This window comes from Gymnoscopelus braueri (assembly GCF_963280865.1).
Source record: "Gymnoscopelus braueri genome assembly, chromosome: 14".
Lineage (NCBI taxonomy): Eukaryota > Metazoa > Chordata > Actinopteri > Myctophiformes > Myctophidae > Gymnoscopelus > Gymnoscopelus braueri.
In genome coordinates this window covers 11,796,017-11,818,913 of record NC_137619.1, presented here as the reverse complement: position 1 = coordinate 11,818,913, position 22,897 = coordinate 11,796,017, and the positions used below count along the sequence as shown (strand labels likewise).

The 22,897-nt window shown below is 40.9% G+C and overlaps 1 protein-coding gene across 2 annotated transcripts in view; it reads right to left on the bottom strand.

Moving 5' to 3' along the window:
• Positions 1–296: 296 nt before the first annotated feature.
• The window catches only part of tarbp1 (TAR (HIV-1) RNA binding protein 1), a 35,268-nt gene continuing 12,667 nt past the window's right edge, over positions 297–22,897 (bottom strand). For both annotated transcript variants that reach the window (XM_080448666.1, XM_080448667.1), the window contains exons 13-31: positions 21,896–22,147; positions 21,289–21,386; positions 20,509–20,667; positions 19,095–19,330; positions 17,843–18,086; positions 15,649–15,831; positions 14,482–14,693; positions 13,672–13,743; positions 13,093–13,213; positions 12,535–12,645; positions 11,915–12,064; positions 11,371–11,457; positions 10,409–10,632; positions 9,317–9,398; positions 9,023–9,194; positions 7,608–7,793; positions 4,697–4,821; positions 3,836–3,972; positions 297–1,805 (exon numbers count right to left, since the gene is read on the bottom strand). In XM_080448666.1, the coding sequence (XP_080304792.1) occupies positions 1,652–1,805; positions 3,836–3,972; positions 4,697–4,821; positions 7,608–7,793; positions 9,023–9,194; positions 9,317–9,398; positions 10,409–10,632; positions 11,371–11,457; positions 11,915–12,064; positions 12,535–12,645; positions 13,093–13,213; positions 13,672–13,743; positions 14,482–14,693; positions 15,649–15,831; positions 17,843–18,086; positions 19,095–19,330; positions 20,509–20,667; positions 21,289–21,386; positions 21,896–22,147 (3,005 nt within the window). In that variant the 3' untranslated portion in view covers positions 297–1,651. The remainder of the gene's footprint in view (positions 1,806–3,835; positions 3,973–4,696; positions 4,822–7,607; positions 7,794–9,022; positions 9,195–9,316; positions 9,399–10,408; positions 10,633–11,370; positions 11,458–11,914; positions 12,065–12,534; positions 12,646–13,092; positions 13,214–13,671; positions 13,744–14,481; positions 14,694–15,648; positions 15,832–17,842; positions 18,087–19,094; positions 19,331–20,508; positions 20,668–21,288; positions 21,387–21,895; positions 22,148–22,897) is intronic.

Below are 22,897 nucleotides of genomic sequence, written 5' to 3'. Positions count from 1 at the left end.
GTGCTGACCACGGGAAATAACTTGTTTGAAAGAAAGGAAGACGCACAGCTCGAAGTCACAATGCAATAACTTTTTTTAAATTATTTAAGACACCAACGTTTCAACAAAGTATGTCTTCTTCAGGGTATATATGAATCATATATACCTTTTCCAGGTATATACCTATTCCAGGTGGAATTGCTCAGTATAATTTAAAAAGAAATGTAATAACCGCGTCGTATTGTGACGCATTGTGAGCTTTTAGATGGGCTACTTTCACTATTCATCATACAAAAAAAAAGAGATGTACCCAATCCTATTATAGTTGTATTTATTCAAAAAAGTAATTCACAATTTACATTTGCATATGAAACATTGCAAAATATCTTAGGTTATTGTACAACTTAAAAATGAACGATGGCTGAACTAAGAGGAGAGCTAAAAGTCATTTATTGCAGTCTTTTAGAGGCACTGATTTTTCATGCAAACGAGAAACTCAAGAAAGGAATATCAAGTTTCCATTCAAACGAGCCCACTGGAATATGTTAATGTAATGTACCAATATCCAGTATGTATTTATTCTCCACTGTCTCCCTGATTAACAGCAACATGGAGAGTTCAATGGCCATTAACTGTAACAAACCTTGGGGAAATTAAAAACTCATCTGGCCCGAGACATACAACTCATTCATCACACTGTAGTCACTTTATTCCCATCAATAATGTGACCAAATCTTAAAAGGTAGTGTAAGTGATATTTTTTTCTTTTTACCAAATGTTAAAAGGTTAAAGCTCTATATTCTGATAGTAATCATTGCTATAGAGTGTTTGTTCAGTTACAGGAGTCTCCCTGTCTCTCCAGCTCTTTAATAAACAGGAAATACAGTTCATCCAACCAGGAGAGAGACCCATTTATCAGCTTCAATTTTTTAGTGTTCCAGTTCCAATTTCAATTGTTTATACTGTATGAGTTCTCCCTGCTGATGGGATGAAATCGGTATCGCGACCTGAAAATGCATTTTCTGTTTACTAAAGAGCTGGAGAGACAGGGAGACGCCTGTTACTGAACAAACACTCTGTAGCAATGCTTGCTATGGGAGTATAGAGCTATTTAACACTTATTTTAACAAAAAGAAAATCAGTTACTGCACCTTTTACCATAGGTTACGTAGTGTTCTCATTTTGATACAATAAGTAAACTAGAAGTAAAATCTCCTCACTAAACACAATGCATATGCATAACTGCTGAGTGTGAAGTCTGCATACGGTAAGACTAAAGCCCGATTTATCACTCTGCGAAAAATAATCAAATCTGATCTTCAGGACTGACTGTCCACACTGTTATTAAAGCAAGGGATCAGATTAGATTAGTGTATTCTATTCAGACAGCAGCAAAAATTGCAGAGCTACAAGTTCACAATGTGTCGCATTTGCAACGCATTGTGAGCTTGTAGATCGGCGACGTAGGAATTCGGTTCACAATAATCTATATTGTTGTGGTTTTATGCCGTTTAGACTTGATAAAACAAATCAAATTTGAACTGTCGCTTGACAAAAGTAACGCTTACGTTACTTATGTCGCTGGAGCATAAATTAGGCTTTTCATGTGCGTTGATAGCTTTCGTTAAGGCCATAGAAGGGCTGTGTTCCAAACCAAGACTGTGACTCCAGCTCAGCCAGAGGTGAAGTGCTGCCGGGTGTACTCCCAGATCAGCAGGGCGGCGCTCACGTGCACGTTGAGCGAACGGATCACTCCTTGCTGAGGAATCTCCACACAAACATCTAGCAGCTGCAGCAGGTTGGCTGGGATGCCTTCCCGCTCGTTGCTATACAAGGACACGGAGAGAGAGAAGCAGGGAAGGAAAGGCTAAGAAGACTGGTATCACAAATGAATGCCACATTTTATACTTTGTCATAAGATCTGCTATTTTCAGCACGCGACGCATTGGGCAGAAAGACATAAATACATTTATGATTCACATGCACATCGGTGTCTGGTGCCCATTTAAAGGAGTAGTTCACCAAAAAAACTACTTTTTTTTTTAATCAATTATACACCCCTTGAAGCCTTGAATTCATGGAGATTTTTTTGTTTTTGTTGCATTCCTAAGCCAATAATTTGATGGACTTCGCAAGTCACCTACCGGAAAATCTACTATTTTATTCAAATGGATCTCTTTTTTTAATTTCATTAACTGTTGAACACCTAGAGAACGGTTTTCAATTAACGCACGTGGAGTTGAAAGTGAATTTTCAAAGAGCATCGTTTCTGGGGGACTGGTGTAGTGCTGGTGTAGGGCGGGTGTAGCGCCCAGGATCACTTAGGAAATTGGCACCGGGTGAAAAAATGGGTTACAAAAATCGCGGGATAAAAATTAAAAAAAAAAAAAAAAAAAAAAGAGCATCGTTTCGTCTTTGTCGGGTGGAAACCTCATATTTCCAAAACTGTTACTTTTCAGGATTCAAAAGAAAAAGTAGCAGATCTACAAACTCAAATCGCGTCGCTTCACGGCACGCTTTGAGCTTGCGGATTTGCTACTTTTGCTACTTTTGTGTGATGCTGTAGTTATGAACAAGTAATGCGTTAATTTACGAGAAAAAAAAACCACAAAAGTATTTGACAATATAGAGATAAGAGGTTTCTGCCCGACAGCAAACTCCATTCATCCTGAGGTAAATTGGGTGAGATAATAGTGTAATAATGTAATAGTCCATTAACGCAGCAGGACCATGCTGTGCTGGGGACAGCACAGCTGCTCACACACCGAGCACTGCTCTCACACAAAGGAAGCATGGACTCATTACAGATAAACTGAAACACACACCCTTATCAATGAGCTGGGCTAAAACAAACAGTGCATTGCAAACTACACGGGCAGTGTGGAAGAAGTGCTCCAATTAAACATTTTCTTTTACGTAAGTACACTACTCGAGTAAAGGTACTTAGTTAAAGAACCATGGAACATTCTCTCTAAACAGGTCAACAACAATACTTAAAAGTAAAGTGATACATATTTTGTGTTTTTTTGTAAATGAATGTCCTACTTTATCACACTACAGGGTCACACAAAAGCATCAAAAGTAGCAGATCTACAAGCCTACTTTTGCTATTTTTCATAGCATAATATACATGGTTTTCTAAGCAAAATGTTGAATTTGGGTAAAGGGCGGTAACTTGGGATTCAGAAATCAGGGAAATGGGGTACTGACCCAAATCGTTTGAGAACCACTGATCTAAGCTACAGAGCATGGTGAAGGTTCAAACTGGGCCGGTTGCATTGGGTGTATGTACTGTACTATACAGGTGTGAGTAATCTGTTTCCTGTTCTCCTGTCCTGAGGGAGAGCCAATTACAGCCCGGGCGTGCCTCAACAAGCATTTTCAGTGAAAAGGGAAGCTCGCTTTCTCGTAAAGGCCCCGTGGGAACATGCTCCCAGGAGGGGACATAAACGTGTAATAGCATGTTAACTGCAATGCATGCATCAGGTCAGGGCAGGCAGTGGGTGTGAGAGTAGATCTGTGAGGGAATTATATATGTCAGGACTTGGGGGTCTTTTGTGCAGTAGAGTTCGGGCCACTGCACCTATGTCTCACTGCCGATCCGACTGATATGCCTATATACTGTATGGAGATCTCTGTATCTGTTAGTCCGTGTCCCTTTTATGCCCATATATGGAGATCCCTTATGTCATCAGTATATGCCCACACTGTATATGGGCATGCCCGCTTTTGTGCACATATATGGAGCCGACTGATTTGTTTGTGCCCGATGCCATGACGACACATTGAGGTTAGACAACACACTCCATATTTGGGCGTAGCTGCATTGGGAACTCCTTTATTATGGTCATCTTACCCCAGAAGCAGCAGCGTCTTCTCTGGGAACTGATAATCCTGCAGACTGTGGCTGTTAGCGGTCTGTTCCACTCCCACAATGCAATACCCTTCACTCTTCTTCAGCAGCAGGAAGTCAGGCAGCTCCACAGGTTTCACCTGACAGACAAAAAAAAACATACCAGACATTGACTACACCAGTGGTTCTCAAACCTTTTTGTAACCTTTATGTATTTGACCGTGGACCCCTATCTGAAAACATTTTGTGCCAGGGACTCCATGAATTCAAGGCTTCATGGCATGTGTAATTGATAGAAAACAAGTACTTTTTTTGGGTGAACTACTCCTTTAACCCTTTAAGACCTGAAGCCGATTCTACATGTCTCCTAAATCTCAAAAGTTTTCTGAAAAACGTATGTTTCTATATCAGTGGTGCTCAATCTTTTTCATGTCAAGGACCCCCAAAATTATATGTATTTGGCCGCAGACCCCCATCTCAAAATATGTTGTTCCAGGGACCCCCAGAAGCAAAGATTTGAGTTAAAAATGTTCGCTTTAAAAATATATATATTCAAAGATTTGCACACATTTTCACGATTTTTCAAAAATAGCAGATCTACAAGCTCGTAGTGCGGCACTCGGTGCCGCGCTACGAGCTTGTATATCTGCTATTTTTGAACAGCCCAAAGTGTAAAATAATGCTTTTTAGCTCAAATCTAAAAATGACACAGTTCTAGGTCTTAATGGGTTAAGAGTTACAGACATGCTGACGTCTATGGAATCCAAATGACTGTGGCGACTGATAATTAGAATCCATGCAAATGGTTGATTGATTCTCTAAAAGCCAGACGATGAATCATGGACAGGCGTTATTATACTCCACCTCTTGCAATGGGAGCCACAGCTCAGAGGAGACGCTCAGGGCCTGGAAGTGTTTGTCACTGACGTGACGGAGGCTGTCCAACACCAGCGCGCTGGCACCAAAGATCTCACACGTCCTGCACAGACCTGAAAGAAACCGCATGACAGTGAAGCCTATCTGAAGGTGATCCTGACATCACCCCTTAATAAAAATGCCCTTTAAAAAAGGTACAGTAGGGTAAGCAATATTTTATGTTAAAAGGTTAAAGCACTATATTCTGATAGTAATCATTGCTATAGAGAGTTTGTTCAGTAACAGGGGTCTCTCCAGCTCTTTAATAAACAGAAAATACATTTTCAGGTACAGCAGCCAATCAGGAGAGCCAAATATAAGCGGATCTACAAGTCTGTAGCTATTTTTGGCAAAGAGATTTGGTGTAGACGCAAAAAAGCGTTCTGAGTACAGTTGTAACTCAAGTCCATTTCACTAAGACCAAAGGGTTTAAGTGATGAATTGAATACATAGGACCACAATGGAAACAAGTCCCCAGGACTTTTTTGTGTTATCCTTTTAGCCCTGTACCTCGTGCGGTTTACATTTCTGTCCAATAAATGATTCAATCAATCAAAAAGCGGTTAACCGCGTTCATCCTGGCGTCATTAAAAGGCATGCCCAAGCTCGGCTATTTCAGCAGTTTCATTTAAATAGGGTTTAAGTGGTTAAGCCGGTTACTGCAGGAGTCAGTTGTCTTGAAAGCCTGCCATGCTAGTATCTTCATACAATACCTACAGAACAAGAGGGTGTATTTCCTCAACATCCGAGTATGAAGCAACAACAGTGAGGATGATGAAAGGCTAGCAGAGCACGGTTTCAAGGTAACACTGAGGAAGTCAGAATGGTCTTTTCATCGTGTAGAGACTGTTGGTTTTCAGTGGGTTAAAATCGATATTTGGAGACTATCGTTGCTGTCGGGCAGAAACCTCTTATCTCCATATTCTAACCTGTGTTTTTTCCGCAAATTAACACCCTACTTGATCATACTACAGCGTCACACGAAAGCATCAAAAGTAGCAGATCTACAAGCTCGAAACGCAGTGCGAAGCGACACGTTTTGAGCTTGTGGATCTGCTACTTTAGCTATTTTTTCGAATTTGAATCCTGAAAAAGTAACAGTTCTGGATATATGAGGTTTCCACCCAACAGAGACGGTATTTTCCAATTATGAATCATGTGTGAATTCCTACCAAAGATATCAACCATTGAGAGATGTTAAACAGGACCATAGAGTCAGAATGAGGCCACTATGTGGAACATTGAGTATGTGTGTGTTGTGTAAATATTTACACAACACACAGGCTTTGCCTGCCCTGCACACTTAGGAGCACATCAAATATCAATATTGATTTGTACCACAGGGCTTTCCCTCCGTCTACACATTCAAATAGATTCAGCTGCTCAGTGCTTATCATCTGCAGCCGTTTATCATGTGAGGAGGTACAGTAGCAGTGGGACAATACATGGGCAATATGAGGACATCCTTACATTTCACTGTGACAGGATGGAAGAGATTGTTTTCTTTTGGCGTCACAGCTGTGTTTAAAGGGGTATTTCACTCCTGGGGTCCTTTTCCCCTCTACTCGGGCTACTCAGGGTCAGTGGTGGAAGAAGTACTCAGATATTTTACTTAAGTAAAAGTACCAATACCACAGTATAAAAAATACTCTGTTACAAGTAAAAGGCCTGTGTTCAAAATATCACTTGAGTAAAAGTACAAAAGTATTGGCATGAAAATATACTTAAAGTACCAAAAGTAAAAGTACTAAAATGTTTGAAAATAGCAGATCTACACGCTCACAAGACGTCGCGGTGCGACGCGTTGAGAGCTTGTAGATCGCCTATTTTCAAATAGCCCAGGTATAAAATAGGGCTAAAGTGGTTAATGTATGTTTTATATTATAATAATTTATATCTGCAAAGTAACTAGTAACTAAAGTTTTTTGCACCCCCGGTAGTTTTTAAGTTGCTTGTTTACATTTTCTGATATTTGCTATTAGGTTTATCAGACACAACCTATATACTGTAAGTACATTGCACTTCAAACTCCATTTTATGTTAGACTAATTGAAAACACTCATCCCTGGTTCTGGTGATTGATATTGTCCTTCTAATGCGTGAGGGCGCCATGCTTTGTCAATGACCTTTTCTACGTTTTCTTTTCTTTTTTCAAAATGTTTTATTTAAGACACAGCCCCCCTCACACATTAGGACCATGTCAGTCACCAAAACCAGGGTTGTGTGTATTCAATGACTTTAACATGGTTAACATTGAGTTTGAAGTTGAGGTGTACAAATGTAGCCAGATGGACCCATACGGGTCCATCTGGTTACATTTGTACACTCTCAGAGTTAAATAAACACTGAGGATTTTAACCATTTATATCACATGGGGCAGTGGTTCACAACCTGTGGGTCGGGACCACTAGATTATTTTGGGGGGGTCCCCAGATGACAGTGAAGTGACAATCTAAAGACTTTTTAGACCTTTTTAATACCATCAAAAGTAATTTGAACAACCTATACTATAAAAACTGGTCAAACATTGGCCAAATTATTGTCAAATAATATAAGAATAACAATTTTGAAAATAGCTTATCTACAGTACAAGCTTGTTGTGAGCTTGCAAATCTGCTATTTTCACAATATTTATCCGTGGAACCGAAAATGTAATGCCTCAACTCCTACATTCCAAGTCCTTTTCAGTTCAAATATGATTATTTTGAGTGGTGACGGCCTAAAAAGGTTGAGAACCACTGAAATAGGGGTCTGTGGCCTAATGTGTATCAAATCAGGGAGTCCTTGACATTAAAAAGGTTGAGAATCACTGATCCAGCACAAGCACTATGAATCACAGATCGCACATCCCGTCTCTGACCTCCTAGATTGGTGGGTTTGTCGATGAGCGAGGCGACCACCAGGAGGGCTCCGTGGAGTTTGCCCAGACGGGCAGCTCTCTGCTGGGGGACCAGCTGAAGCTCAGGCTCCTGCTCCTGGATGCCCAGGCGCCAGGGCGTTATCTTCTTCTGTACCTCCGCCCAGCGCTCCTCTTTCTCCTGTTCACCTGGTTAAGAACACCATCAAGGTAGGATTGTGATTATGCATAAGGCTGCATCATAATTACTGTTAAGAATGATCATTTTCAGTAACCTCTTGTGGACAAATCTGCAGAATGTACAGTGGTGTAAAGTAACTAATTAAGTGCATTTACTCATGTACGGTACTGTACTTAAAGAGGTGGTGCCATGTTTTTGCACTTTTTCTGTTTTTCATGTGTCTATGAGGTTGATAGAACTTCATTAAGCCCCCCGGTGGTGTTTTTATGGTGTTTTATGTCTTCTCTGACTATTTGGAGTTTCTTCCTGGAGGCTGAAACCTTGAGGGTCAAAAGTGCCAATAGAGAAACAGCTCTTTAGTGACGTCACAAAGCCCTACCCTCCCCCTCATTATCATAACACAACAGGTGTGGGCATGAGGAGGAGGAGGGACTAGGACAGGTGGGTGGTGCTAAGGTGGTGGAGGAGGTGCTAAGGTGAGAAGCAGGTATACTTAATGAACTGGTGGGTGTGTCTACATAAAAACAACATTTTAACACTTACTGTACACTTTTTTTTTGTTGAAAAAAATCCTTACATAATAATAATACCTTATGATCAAGTTTTAGGGTTGAAAAATATCATGGCACTCCATCTTTAAGTACAATTGTGAGGTATTTTTTACTTTACTGGAGTATTTCCAATTTTCTGTACTTTTCAGAGGCAAACATTATACTTTTACTCCACTACAATTATTTGACAACTTTAGTTAGTAATTCTAATTTATAGATTTTGATTATTATAACAATTATCTCCTTAATTATTTCCTATACCTCCATGCAGTGAGCGAGTCTCCTTGTCAGTCTACCTTTATGTTTTTCGAGACCACCGCACCTGCAGTTAATATTCATCAAAAGGACAAAGAAAGGCGCAACAGTTCTCCTGTTCTTTTTTGATTATTATAACAAAACATATTTGAAAATAGCCGATCTACAAGCTCACAATAGATCGGCTATTTTCTAAATACTTTTATACATTTGAAAACTTGTGAAATGGGACAGTCTGCATAATGAGTACTTTCTACTTTTGGTACTTTAAGTACTTTTAATACCAACGCAGGTCTTTAACTTGTAACAGAGTATTTCTACATAGTGGTATTGCTAACTTTCAGTACAGACGTGTTTATGGTCAGAGTGACATATACAGAAAAGCAGCTCAACTAATTCCAGGCCAGAACATGGGGGAGGGGCTCCGTTACCTTTGTCCTGCTGGACCCAGTCTCCGGGCGGGAGCTGGCTCAGGTCGGGGACGGGGTTTCTGAGTGGCAGGGTGGGACTCTCAGAGAAACACACCAGCTTCTCAAACTTCCACGGTGGGATCCACTCGTCGTCGGCCAACTCCGACAGACTGGGAAACGTGTGGAATATGGTCTAGGACAGGAAAAGGGTAGGAGATAGAGGAGAAAAACTAATTACAGGTACTGCTCTTTTTTTAGCAACGGGTGAATGATGGGTTTAATTTTCACAGTATTTGACATGATATAAAGAGGCACCTCAATGCTGTAGTCCCTGATAGGATGGAAGGCACCAAAGAAGAAATGCTCCTGAATTCTGATCCAGTTCTTGTTGGCATTTCTAGTGTATATGGGTGGAGAAAAACATTACAACGTTATCCCAGCATCGCAACGAGTTGTGAGCTTATAGATCGGCTGTTTTTGCCGAAGAGATTTGGTGTACAGGGGAAAATGAGGGGGGCCTGGTATAGACCCCTGGGGGACTCCAGTCACTGAAGTATATAGGGTTTAAATGGTTATGTGAAATAATAAACCTTCTTTAACCCATTAAAACCGGGAAAGCATCTGTGTCATTTTAGAGTTTAGTTTTGGCTATTCAAAAATAGCAGATATACAAGCTCACAGTGCGGCACGAAGTGACGTGCTGTGAGCTTGTATATCTGCTATTTTTCAAGAAAAATCTTGAAAGTGTTTGAATTTTTTTTTTATCATTTGAATTTTGTTTTTACACAAATCTTCTCTCTTGGGGGTCCCTGGCACAAAACATTTTAGACGAAAACTAAATGATTTAGAAGGCATGTGTAGAATCAATCGGCCTCAATCGGTCTTAACACATTCCATGCCAGAGTTTAATATCATAATGTACTCACCACTGCCAGCGATTTATTGTTGTGTTTTAGTTTTTTTCACCTCGCCACAGACCTCGCTAAATACCTTATGATCGCGCGTTCAACTCTTTGTAGACACACAGGGTAGTTGTGTGAGTGGCCCAGAGAAGACATTTTCAATCAGCGACATTCCATTTTGCAGTAGTCGCAGTTTCTAAAAAACGTTTTAAACAGCGTTCAGCGTTTAAAACAGAAAAACAACACCGAGATAATGGCGATTTAGCGGAAGCTTTAGAGCGGCGGCAGATGGGAACGAAAATCTTCGATTGACATTCATTTCCGTTTCCGGGTGTGCTACAATGAAATGTGTCACTGCGAGAGAGAGAGAAAAAAAAAAAGACCACTTTGCGTAGATCTACGCGACTGGCACGCTGCGCTGTTATTTAGGTTCGCGTAGATCTACGCGATTGGCACGCGATGTGTTAATGGGACTAAACTGGGACTAAACTGTAGCTATGCTCACCCAGAGTTCTGCATGGCCTCGGCCTGGCTCAGACAGGTCTCCACGACGGAGGCTAACCCTCCCAAGCCGTCACATCCCTGCTGGGCCTGGGACTGGGCCTCCTCGCGGACCTGGCCCAGGGACCACACTCTCTTCAGCGCCAGCAGGGCGTACAGACGCACGCTGAAGTTGTGGCAGAAGCACCACTGCAGGCTCACGTCCAGCGCTCTGCGCCACTGCACTGCCTGACACACACACACACACACACACACACACACACACACACACACACACACACACACACACGTCATGTGAATGTCCGTAGGGCAGGGGTTCCCGAAAACAATTTCCTTGGAGCCCCCATTTTTACATCTAACACAAGCTGAGATGTGCACACACACATGCGCACACACACCCACAATCATGTTAACAATCACAAGTCCTATATCTCTGCAGTCCGGCAGAAACCAGCTAACTCCAAAATGTTCATTTTTCAGGAAATGACAAAAACAAAACAAAAAGTGGTTAGGAGGTTTTGTTCATCATTGATAAGAACAGCTGAATGGACCTCCAAGCTCACAATGAGGTTGGAGGTCAAAAGGGGGTGGAACCTGGAGTCAGAAAAAACAGCTAACTCCACCCCCCTTTGGTGGACTAAGCTGGTTTAGCAGAAAGTTTGAGGATCCAATGGAGTTAGCTGGTTTTGTTAGAAGCGATTGTTAATACATTTCATTGGTTCAATATTTTCAACACAGAGACGTAAAGGGTGTTCAATAGCTATATATATACTTCTAGTATGACGAATAGTGAAAATAGTCGATCTGATGTACTGAAACTACAGATTCAACTACACAATTGTTCCTTACTTAGATTAACTTTTTGTTTTCAAATATGATGCTTTTATGGTCCTGTTATCATAATCACACATCAAATTACATGTGATTTAATGTGATGAGATGTGACGTCCACAGACCATACAGTACCTTATCTTTAGTTAAGGGCAGAATGATGTTCAGATGTACGAGGACTGACAGGAAGGTGCAGATGCTCGTCTTGGTCTTTTCTTGATCCTGAAACATAATTAAAAGCAAACGGCACAGGACCATTATTCATAAACGAAACGCGCCTAGAGGGGCAAACCCTGCCGGCTGCACCAGCGCCATCTTTAGATGTCGGTTTGTGTTCATGAGAGATGACTGATTGCCATTTTGACCTTGACCCGAAACTTAATTATCTCTTCGGGGCAGCCTTACTAAATCATTCCAACCAAATGACCCCAGCCGCTGGTTCACAAGTTATTTTGTTCACAGATGAACAGGCAGGGTGAAAATACTAAACACCAAATCAAAGGAAAGCAAAGGTCGAAATCATGAATACATCACAGTTGGAGATGGGAGATTAAAGGATTTTATCTGGGACCTCATGAAAAGAAGAAGTCTGTGCACACTCTGCTCCTTTTTAATCCTGCAACTGTTTAAATGTTTCGCAGATGTGTGTGCATTTCCTCTGATTTGTGTGGGAACTCACCACATTGAAGCAGGCCCACAGTCGCTCTATGTGTTGTGGGTACTGGAACAGTATCAAAATCATCATCCACTCCATCAGGTACTTGACTGAGGCCTGGTTACTGCAAAACCCTGCCTCAAATACCTGGTTCAGCACGGTGACCACAAACTCCTGCAAAACACACACACAGTTACTTTCTCATTGTTAGTTTTAGCGGTGCAACACTTACGCCGTTAAGTCCTGAGGCCAATTCTACAAATTCTGCGAGAGCGAATACCAACAGAAGCATATTGGGGGATTTTGGCAAATTATTGGGGGCGTGCAACCCACACATTTAGCTGTGTTGCTCATTCCACGATTGCACGATCCTTACAAGTTATACCTCGTTGTAAAGATGACTAATCAACGATACAAAATACAATACCAATTGGTATTAATGAAGGGGAGAAATAATCAACCGTTACGATTCCCCCCCCCAAAAAAAATCCAAAGCTTATATATAAAGCTTCTCAATTATTCGATTCATCAAATAAGTAATCTATAGATAGAATAATCACTAGGAAAATAATTGATAGTTATAGCCCTAGTTAGTTTTATGTTTAGCCTACAAGTGTGTTAGCATGCAAATGATTGTGTCTCACCTCCTTCAGTTTGGGCAGCAACAGCAGCAGTGTCTGCCATACCCGGTTTTTCACACGATGTTGCAGAGAATTGCTATAGTAACGTACTTTTGACTTTGATATCTCCTTGTCCTGGAGGGAATAGGGGGAAGAGATAATCGTCAGATGTTATTACATGTGGTTCCATCTGCTACATCGATATGCTGTGAATGAAAACACATCCTCAGGGATCACATCATGTGACTGTCTACAACCAGTGTTGGGTAACGTTACTTTTAAAAGTAACTTGTTGTGTTACAGGATTACTGGAATTAAAAAGTATTTCGTTACGTTACAGGATTACCTTCTGAAGAAAATAACTAGATAGATTAGATTAATTTCCCATTACTGACGATGAAAACCCTTTTGCGAGGAATGACATAGCATTATGCCATATCCCCTTTACAGCTGTGCCATTAGCTTATACTGTAGAGCTGCATTGCAACAATAAAAAGTGAAAGATTTTTTAAAAGTCTGAATATGTGGCCAAAATAAGAGACTCCAGGGTTAATGTGTTAAGGGTTCACAAGTCAAAAGCACCTTTTTCAAGAGAAGGGTAACCAGCTCCTCCATCAGTTTCTCATGCAGTGGATTGGAGCCCTCCAGGCGACTGAGGAAGACTAGTACACATGTACGAGCCATCTGCTCATCCCTGTCCTCACTGAAACCAAAAAGAGAAGAGGAGACAGCTCTTTAATCCATTAAGACCGGGAAAACATCTGTGACATTTTTAGACCCCCAAAAGATGGGGGGCATCTGGGGGCATCTGGGGGCATCTGAAAATATTTTGTTCCAGGGACCCCCAGAAGCAAATATTTGAGTTAAAAAATGTTTGCTTTTAAAAATATGTATATTCAAAGATTTGCACAAATGTTCACGATTTTTCAAAAACAGCAGATCTACAAGCTCATAGCGCGGCACTTGGTGCCGCGCTATGAGCTTGTATATCTATATTTTATACTTATATATCTATAAGTATAAAATAATGGTTTAAGTGGTTACACAGATGCGTTCCCGCATTCAATGGGTTAAATATCTGTGCTTGAGGAGCATCCTCTAGTGGCAGAAGGTAAATTCACAGCCAAAGAAATGGGCTTGAGGACGGTCTGATCCACTCACCCAGTAACCACTGCGTTGGCAGAACACTCGTCTCCGAGCTGCTCCACGTACGTCTGGACCTCCTGAATTAACCTACAAAACACCAAGATACATCAGCTAACAAGAGCAGCAGAAGAGAGGAATTTGAATCCCCATTGAGACCTGAGGCCGATTCTACAAACGTCGTCTAATTCAGTAGAACTTTTTCGTGTCAAGGACCCCCAAATTGATATATATTTGGCTGAAAATGTTTTGTGCCAGGGACCCCCAGAAGAGAAGATTTGTGTAAAAAAAGAAAGAAAATGTTTTCAAAACAATAGAAATATTTCTTTCAAACATTTAAAAAATAGCAGATGTACAAGCTCGCAGAGCGGCAACGAAGTGACGTGTTGTGAGCTTGTATACGTGCTATTTTTGAATAGCCAAAGGATATGGATAAAGGGTTTAAATGATTCTGGTCCTAACAGTTTTCTGAAAAACGTATGTTGCTATAATATACAGTTATACTGTATATAGCTCAAATCTAAAATGACACAGATGCTTTCCTGGTTTTAATGGGTTAAAAACTTCAGCTTTATTGTCACATCACAGGTTTACAGAAGTAAAAAAAGTGGGTGAAATTCGTTTTCGTGCGTAGTTTCCATCGTATCGTTATTTTCATAGAAAAAAGAAAGGGAAGAGGAAGAGGGGGCGGGGCCAAGGGGGAAAGGAGATCAAACAAGAGAACAAAAAAAACAAAACAAGTTATGGTGCGTGAGCATAGCAGCAGACGAATACTGTGCACCATGATATACTTATGGACGTTAGTTAAGGTGCAAGAAAAAAACATACCGCTGGTCTCTCCTGAACACCGGGCCGTAGACGCACGCCTCGGTCAGGATGTCGATGTGGACGAAAGTGCTGGAAAACGTGGCGTCGACGTCGCGCCGGCTTAATGGGCCGCCGGACGCCGAACTGGGCAGCCAGGTGTGACAGCAGTGCTGGATCAGCACGTTGAAGACGCCCGTCTTGCACTGAGACAGCTCCACCAGTTCACTGGCAACCTGCAGCACAGAGAGAGACGCACCACACACACCAACACGTCCATCACCACCATCACCATTTCCATGGATTAACCCACTGAGACGGGGAAATCATCTGTCAGTTTAGATTTGAACCACTTTAAACATTATCTTATACTTTGGGCTATTCAAAAATAGCAGATATACAAGCTCATAGCTATGAGCTTGTAGATCTGCTATTTTTGAAAAAAATCGTGAAAGTTTGTGCAGAACTTTGAATATACTGTATATTTTTGGGCGGTGAAACCGCCCCTATAAGTGAGATTTGGAAAAATGTACATTTTCCTGCGCTGTGATCTGGGCCCAGGAAATTTGTACAATTATCCTGCGCTGTGATTGGCCAATCACAGTCTATTCAGGACTGTGATTGGCCAGTGTCACATGACACATGTGCATAGCCCTATATAAGAAACCATAACTTGAAAAAAACCAAAAACTTGTTTTTTTCAAGTTATGGTTTCGTCCATCATAAAGAGTGTTTCAATAAATGTATTTATCTTTTGTACATGATTGGTTGACTCCATTCAGTATTGTGATTAGCTAGCAAGACACCGCCCACTTCACACAGGGTGTGATTTTTTTTAAGTGAGTGATTCCGAGACCATTAGGATTTTACGGAAGATGCTTCTGAACATATTGATAGTTTGACCACTTCAAATGCTCTAATCTTAAAATAATAACCGAAAATAGCCTATCTACAAGACGCATTGAGAGCTTGTAGATCGGCTATTTTCGCTGCGCAGCATGCTTCCATAGAAGAGATGCTGGCTTCTATGGAATCCGAATGATTGAAATCAGTCGTGGCGACTGAGAACTGAATCCATGACAACCACCAACCTCCAAACAGTCATAAGGCCTAAAGCCCCATCTGTGATCTTTGGCACCCCTCAAGGGAGGAGGGCCTGGACCCCAAGTTGGGAAAGATTGCTTTAGTCACCTGTTTGAGGATGGCAGTGAACTTGGGCGCGCCCGTCAGCGCCAGCAGCTCACGGTGGTAGGCCATGGAGATGAAGCTTCTCAAAGCAGGCCAGAAGTCATGAGGGTTGGTGCTCAGGCCCTGCACCAGCTCCCACGAAACGCTCACCGCCTCCGCACACAGATCCTCCTCCGTGCGCACCACCTGGCAAGCAAGATGCAGCATGTACACTTAGCCAGAGAATAACTGGGCAGGCATTAGGGTCGTAAAAGGGCATTGATATTACCTTTACTTCTTAAAAGGATCCCTGGCTAATAAGCCAAGTATGCCTTAACCCATTAACTGCCAGAAGTATTTCTGGCTATTTCTGGAGATTTTTCATTGAAAAAAACAAAGTACTCAGGAGCCGAGATACAGAATTTTTAAGTTTTAAGTTAACAAGGAAGTGGATAGGAGTCTAGATCTTCGAAAAATCATATCTCCTTGGTCTTTGGGTCAAATGAAAAAATAACAAATAAGTTCACGTAGATCTACGCGACTGGCACGTGGCGGCTTTAAATAGGTTCGCGTAGATCTACGCGATTGGCAGTCAATGAGTTAATGCATTATAATTGCCCTCTATATATAAAATGTAAAATTAAAAACACCTTAAATATTGTATTTATTTTAGAAATAGTACATTATGTACATAACGCCCGTCACAAGTTGATGTCATTTGTCCATGTGTGGTCCAGCCCTCAGGAATGTTATTTCTATAATTTGGGGAGTTTACATATAGGCCTAATGTACAAAAACGTTGCATATTAAATCTGATGTGTTGAGCTACAATTGACAATTTAGCTATCTAGTAGACTGAGAACTTTAATCCATGAGTCCTGACAGTTCATTCAGATCCACACTACTGAAAGGATAACCCCTGCCTGGTGCCTTCAGCACCATAGCAGCCCCGACATGGCACCCATATTGATGTGGGGAAAGTTCTTAAGAGATTTGTACAAAATCACTATTAAAGAATGACGTTTGGAAAGGTGATGTAATATGGAGCGATTCCAACCACATTCACAGCATCAACTTGGTGAAAGGGACTCTCTGAAGCCCTTGTCTCTCTTTGATGATGCCATTCTTCAGATCCCAGCATCATCAGTACCATCTGAGGGCAACTGCTCTCACCTTGCCAACACCCACATCAAAGGCTGTTGAAATTGGTGGCAGACTGGCAGCTCGCTTCAATCTCAGACTGTTTGAACCAAATGAACAGCACTGCTTCCATGCAGAATCATATATTTGGTGAGATTGCCATGAAAATGAAAACCCAATAGTGACTAACCCCGAAATATGGGTAGAGACAAAAATGTTTTTTGAATATTGATCGTATATTAACTCTCTCAGTGCCAATGAAATAAAAAAATATGTTCATACTGTCCCAGCAATTAAAAAAAAAAAAAAAGTGCTTCGGAAGGAGATGCAGCCTTTTTCAGTTATAAGTTAACACATTGACTGCCAGAGTTTATTCATAATGTACTCACCCCTGTGCCAGCAATTTGTTTTTTAATTTTTTTGTTTTTTAATTTTTCATTCAAATAAATCCTCTGATTGTGTTGTCAAGCACCTACGACAGTTCCACCAGTAGAGAGCAGCAAATCCAACACGAAAGTGTTGATGAGAAATAAACACAGCCGTGCGATCACAGATTAAACAATGAAAATTCAAAAGAACTCCTGGCACTCAAGCGATGGATTTGAAAGAACGCATCGATGCGATCTTGGCACTGTATGTGTTAAACAAGGAGTGGATGGAGCTGCAAATCTTCAGATAATGATATCTTGGGTTCTCAAAAAAAAAAAAAAGAACTCGTGATTTCTCGTTCTTGGCACTGAGAGAGTTAATCTGAGTTTCCACAAATTCTAACTCAATATTCCAAATGTCCCCCAGTAACCACTTCAGCCCTACATACATTTCAGCCATTTGGAAATAGCCGATCTGCAAGCTCACAATGCATCGTGATGCGACGCATTGTGAGCTTGTAGATCTGCTATTTTCAAAAGATTTTTTTTTAAACAATACTTTTGTACTTTTACTCAAGTACATTTTTAATTACTGACTTTTACTTGTTCTACATTGCAGTATTGATACTTTTACTAAAGTAAGAAAATGTAGTACTTTTTTCCACCACTGGGAAAATCAGGTTAACGCTACAGCTTGGAGAAGAACTAACCTTTGGCAAAACTTCCTCCATGAAGGCCAGCACAGGCAGCACCAGGTCGTTGGGCAGCAGAGCCAGGGCCTCCACACAGCAGGCCACGGCGGCCTTGAGGCCCCCGGGGCTCCTGGACGTCTCCTCGGCCTCAGACACAACACCGGCCCTCATCAGGAAGCTCAGGCAGATCCACTGGTCCCTCATGAAGTGGGCAGACATGCGGCCCCAGTTCTGCAGCACAGGACCCTGCAGTCCGGCATCACTATAGGCAAAAAAATAAAAGCCCCCCCAAAGAATTTATACTTTTTCGTACTTTCTTCGTCACGTGTCAAACATTGTGTGTCTGCTATGTTCGGTGTGCGACACCATCTTACGTCGAAGCATAATGTAAATTAGTTACACCACTCCCCAGTAGTGGAAAAAGTACTAAATGTATTTACTTAAGTAAAAGTATCGATATTGCAATGTAGAAAAACTGTTACAAGTAAAAGCCTGGAAATCTAAATGTACTTGAGTAAAAGTACAAAAGTAGTGGCATCAAAATATACTTAAAGTACCAAAAGAAAAAGTACTCATTAAGCAGAATGTCCCGTTTCACAAGTTATCGTACGTATAAAATGGATTAAAATCTTTTGAAAATAGCAGAAGCATATATATAAAGCTGAAGTGGTTAATATACGTTTTATGATAATAATCAAAATCTAAAGTTTTCAAGTAATTGTAGTGGAGTAAAAAGTACAATATTTGCCTCTGAGATGTAGTGGAGTAGAAGTTAAAGTAATGAAAATTGGAAATACTCCAGTAAAGTAAAAATCACACCCAGTGTGAAGTGGGCGGTGTGGTCACAGTGGTCATCACAGTGATGGAAGAAGTGATGGAAGAAGTGATGGAAGAAACCATAACTTAAAAAAAAAAAAAAAAGTTTATGTTTTTTTTAAAGTTATGGTTTCTTATATAGGACTATGCACACGTGTCATGTTTCCCTAGCCAATCACAGTCCTGAATAGACTGTGATTGGCCAATCACGGTGCAGGGTTAGCGGGGTACATTTGTGGCCAATCACAGCGCAGGATTTGGTGTGCAAATATCCAAACCTCACATATAGGGGCGGTTTCACCGCCCAAAAATACACAACATTTTTACTCAAGTACATGGTTACTTTCCACCACTGCCGCTCCCATGTGGATCCCGAGATCCACATGATCTAGATTTTAGAACTAGGGGCTCTAAGTAGGATAAATGCTTTTCCGTAAAAGCAAAATGCACTAACCAGTCACAGCCTTTTGTCTGTGGCTTCAGCAGTCTCTGGTTGAACTGTCCCAGAGGGCTTTGGCTGTTTGAGGCACACGATGGAGCTGAGCTGTACAGGTAGTCGTTCAGAGACTTCAGAGCAGCCACGGTCTCCGAGCGCCGGTCGGTCATCGTCTGCTGCTCCACCAGGCCACACACCGTAGCCAGTGATGCCATGGCCACCGCCTTGGCCACTTGGCTTGGTACGGAGAGGATCTGGCAACACCACGAAATACGATTTAACCCATTCAATCCGGGAAGGCATACTGTGTTATTTTTAAGATTTGAGCTGTAACCATTATTGTATTACTTTGGGCTTTTCAAAAATAGCAGATCTACAAGCTCATAACGCTGCACCGAGTGCGGCGCTATGAGCTTGTAGATCTACTATTTTTTTAAATGGCTTGAACATTTGTGCAAATCTTTGAATATATATGCTTATTTTTTACTTTTTTACCCCTAAAATGTAGGCAATACTTTTTTGGAACCTGAAATCAAGCCATTCAGGCTCCTGGTGAATCATGACCGTGAACCATTTTATTCTGTGTCAACGAATATTTGAAAACCGCAAGCAAAGGGTCATTAAATAAAGTATATAATACAATTAAATATATTTTAAAAAATTGGCTTGGTTCCAGGCTTAAAATAATTCATATAAATATTTTCGAAAATCTCTATGGGAAAAAAATGAATGGGGTTTCTATCTGTGGCACCACAAAATGGCCGCCACTGCTATGCCCTTTAGCGTTTTACAGTACAAAAAATTATAAAAATAAAAAATAGGAACAGGGAAAAAAGAACAACAAAAGTAAAACAAGGGCAACTCTGACAATGACATGAATACTTTTTTTCTCGTTTCTTAGATTAGTTTTTTTCTCGCCCACAAATGTACAGAGTGTGATTTAGATAGCATGTTATTTAGACAGATGCTACTGTAGATTCATTGTTTACCTGGTATCCTATAGTTTCAAATGTACAGAATGTTATTTAGACAGATGCCAACTGTACAGTAGGGCAGTGGTTCTCAAACCTTTTCATGTCAAGGACCCCCAAAATGATGTGTATTTGGCCGCAGACCCCACTCTCAAATATTTTTTCCCAGGGACCCCCAGAAGCAAAGATTTGTGTTACAAATGTTCGCTTTTAAAAATATATTTGTGACTTTGCACACATTTTCATGATTTTTCTAAAAATGCCGCGCTATGAGCTTGTAGATCTGCCATTTTTGAATAGCCAAAGTATAAAATGTTAAAGCGGTTAAAATTATTGTGATGCTATATTAACACATTTTGCTGGGGACCCCCTGGAACCCCCTGGAACCCCAGTACGGACCCCTGGGTTGAGAACCAATGCAGTGGGGTCAATGATTATAAATACTTAGCTTTGTACTGTACCTGTGGTGTTGGCTCTTGCAGGGCCCTGAGGCAATTTGTGATGAGTTTAGGGAAATAGGTCTGTTGCATCTTAGAGCGATACTGTGGAACGCCGCTGTACATCGCCACCAGCTGCCTCAACACGCCCAGGTAGAGCTCCGCCCGCTCCATGTCGCACAGCTGCAAGGCACGACTAACATGTCAATCAGTGGTGTAAAGTAACTACCGTAAGTACATGTACTCAAGTGCTGTACTTTTTTTTTAAGGTCTTTTTTAGATTTTTTACTTTACTGGAGTATTTCCAATTTTCAGTACTTTTACTTCTACTTCTCAGAGGGAAATATTGTACTTTTTACTCCACTACAATTATTTGAAAACTTTAGTTACTAGTTATTTTGTAGATTTTGATTATTATTACAAAACATACATTAACCACTTCAGCCCTATATACATTTCGGCAATTTGAAAATAGCAGATCTACAAGCTCACAATGCGTCGCATTGTGAGCTTGTAGATCTGCTATTTTCAGAAGTTTTTTATACATTTGAAAACTTGTGAAATGGGACCTTCTTCATATTGAGTATACTTTTATTTACTTACGTACTTTAAGTACATTTTGATACCAATACATTTGTACTTTTACTCAAGTACATATTTTTATTCCGTACTTGTAACAGAGTGTTTCTACATTGCAGTATTGATACTTTTACTTAAGTAAAACATTTGAGTACTTTTTCCACCACTGATTATGGACAACAGTTATCTATGCTAGCTGTATTGAGGTGACGGCAGGACTTGTACCTCTAGAAGTTCCCCGCACAGTCGTCTCAAGATAAACTCTTGAACGGGATCTAAGACCCGAAGCATGATCCTCTCCATGTCAACCGCCACTCTGTCACCTGTGATACACACGGAGCAGAGAGAGCATGCATTAACGCAAAAAGAACATCTCACGACTGAAAATCTTTGTATGGCCAACATGTCCTAATATGAGATTTGTGAAACAGTGTGAAAGGAGTAAAATAGTAAAAAAAAGTCAAAGAAGTTTAGGGAAATAAGGCCCTGTGGTTTTAAGCTTTGCTTTAATGAAATATCCGAGACATAGGGGTTTTATATTATGGAAGATGCTTCTGAACATAATTTGCTAGTTTGTCCACTTTAAATACTCTAATCTTAAAATAATAACCGAAGGTAGCCTATCTACAAGCTCTCAATGCGTCTGCGACGCATTGAGAGCTTGTAGATCGGCGACTTTCGGTGCGCAACATGCTTCCATAGAAGACATGGCTGGCTTCTATGGAATCCAAATGACTTTAATCCATCGAGAGTGTATCCATGAGTGTAATCTGAAACGTTGTTTGGCATTTAGCGTGACATTATTTGCTTGTCGAGAGAGATTACTGCAAACCTTGCTTCTCTTCCGCCTTGTGACAGCGAGGTGTTGCTTTGAGCTGGAGCAGTCGCAGTAACAGTTGAAGGCACTTGTCCGTCTTGCGTACGGGGAGGTAGACGTTGGTGCTGATTCTGCTCAGTGTCTCCAACAATGGGGACAGTAATGGCTCCAACCCGGCATCCGTATTCTCCTTCATGTCCAGACACAGGAGAATGGCTCTGGCTAGCTTATCGGCCTCTTTTGGGTCAGGTAAGCTTTCATTTTGACCTGAGGAATGATGACGGTAATGATAACCTATTTGTAACATATCATAGGTAAAATATACAAGCCATACGACAATTCGACAAATGTCAACATTAAATTAAGTATAAACCCATGAAATGTGTAGAGAAACCAATCGCAGGGCCTACATTCTGTAGGGTGGCTGGTCTAAAGTGGGAACTTTAGACTGGTAGCAACTGTCAATAAGTGTATAATAGGCTCTGCAGGTTTCCAGAAACTGACATAACCATTTCTTGTTCAGGTTCATTTTCCCATAGCTTCGTATGATTGGCTTGGCTGCAATCGATCAAATAAACCAATGAAATCAGCCAATCAAATTAAGCTATGGGAAAATGAACTGGAACAGGAAACAGGTAAGCCATCTTCCAGTTATGCACAGAGCCTATAAAGGATTTATTAACCTTAATAAGTCATTGTTCCCACTTAAGACCAGGTAAACCAATTAACCACTAATAAATGCATAATAAACTATGTTTTGTACGTTTGTAATTATATTTATTTGATATCATGTTTGTTTAATGTTACCGAGGGGGGAAACATTGTAATTAATGCTATTTCAACGCATGCGTACATGCGCCTGTGTGTGCACATGTGTTCATACTTTATTCCACCCCCAGCTTGACCACCTCAGGCCAAAAAAAAACAGGACACGCCACTGTGTCTGACACAGCGCTTCCAGACAGTCCTCCTGCATTCACCGTGGGTCATTATATTATTAACATTGCTAGTGTGAAT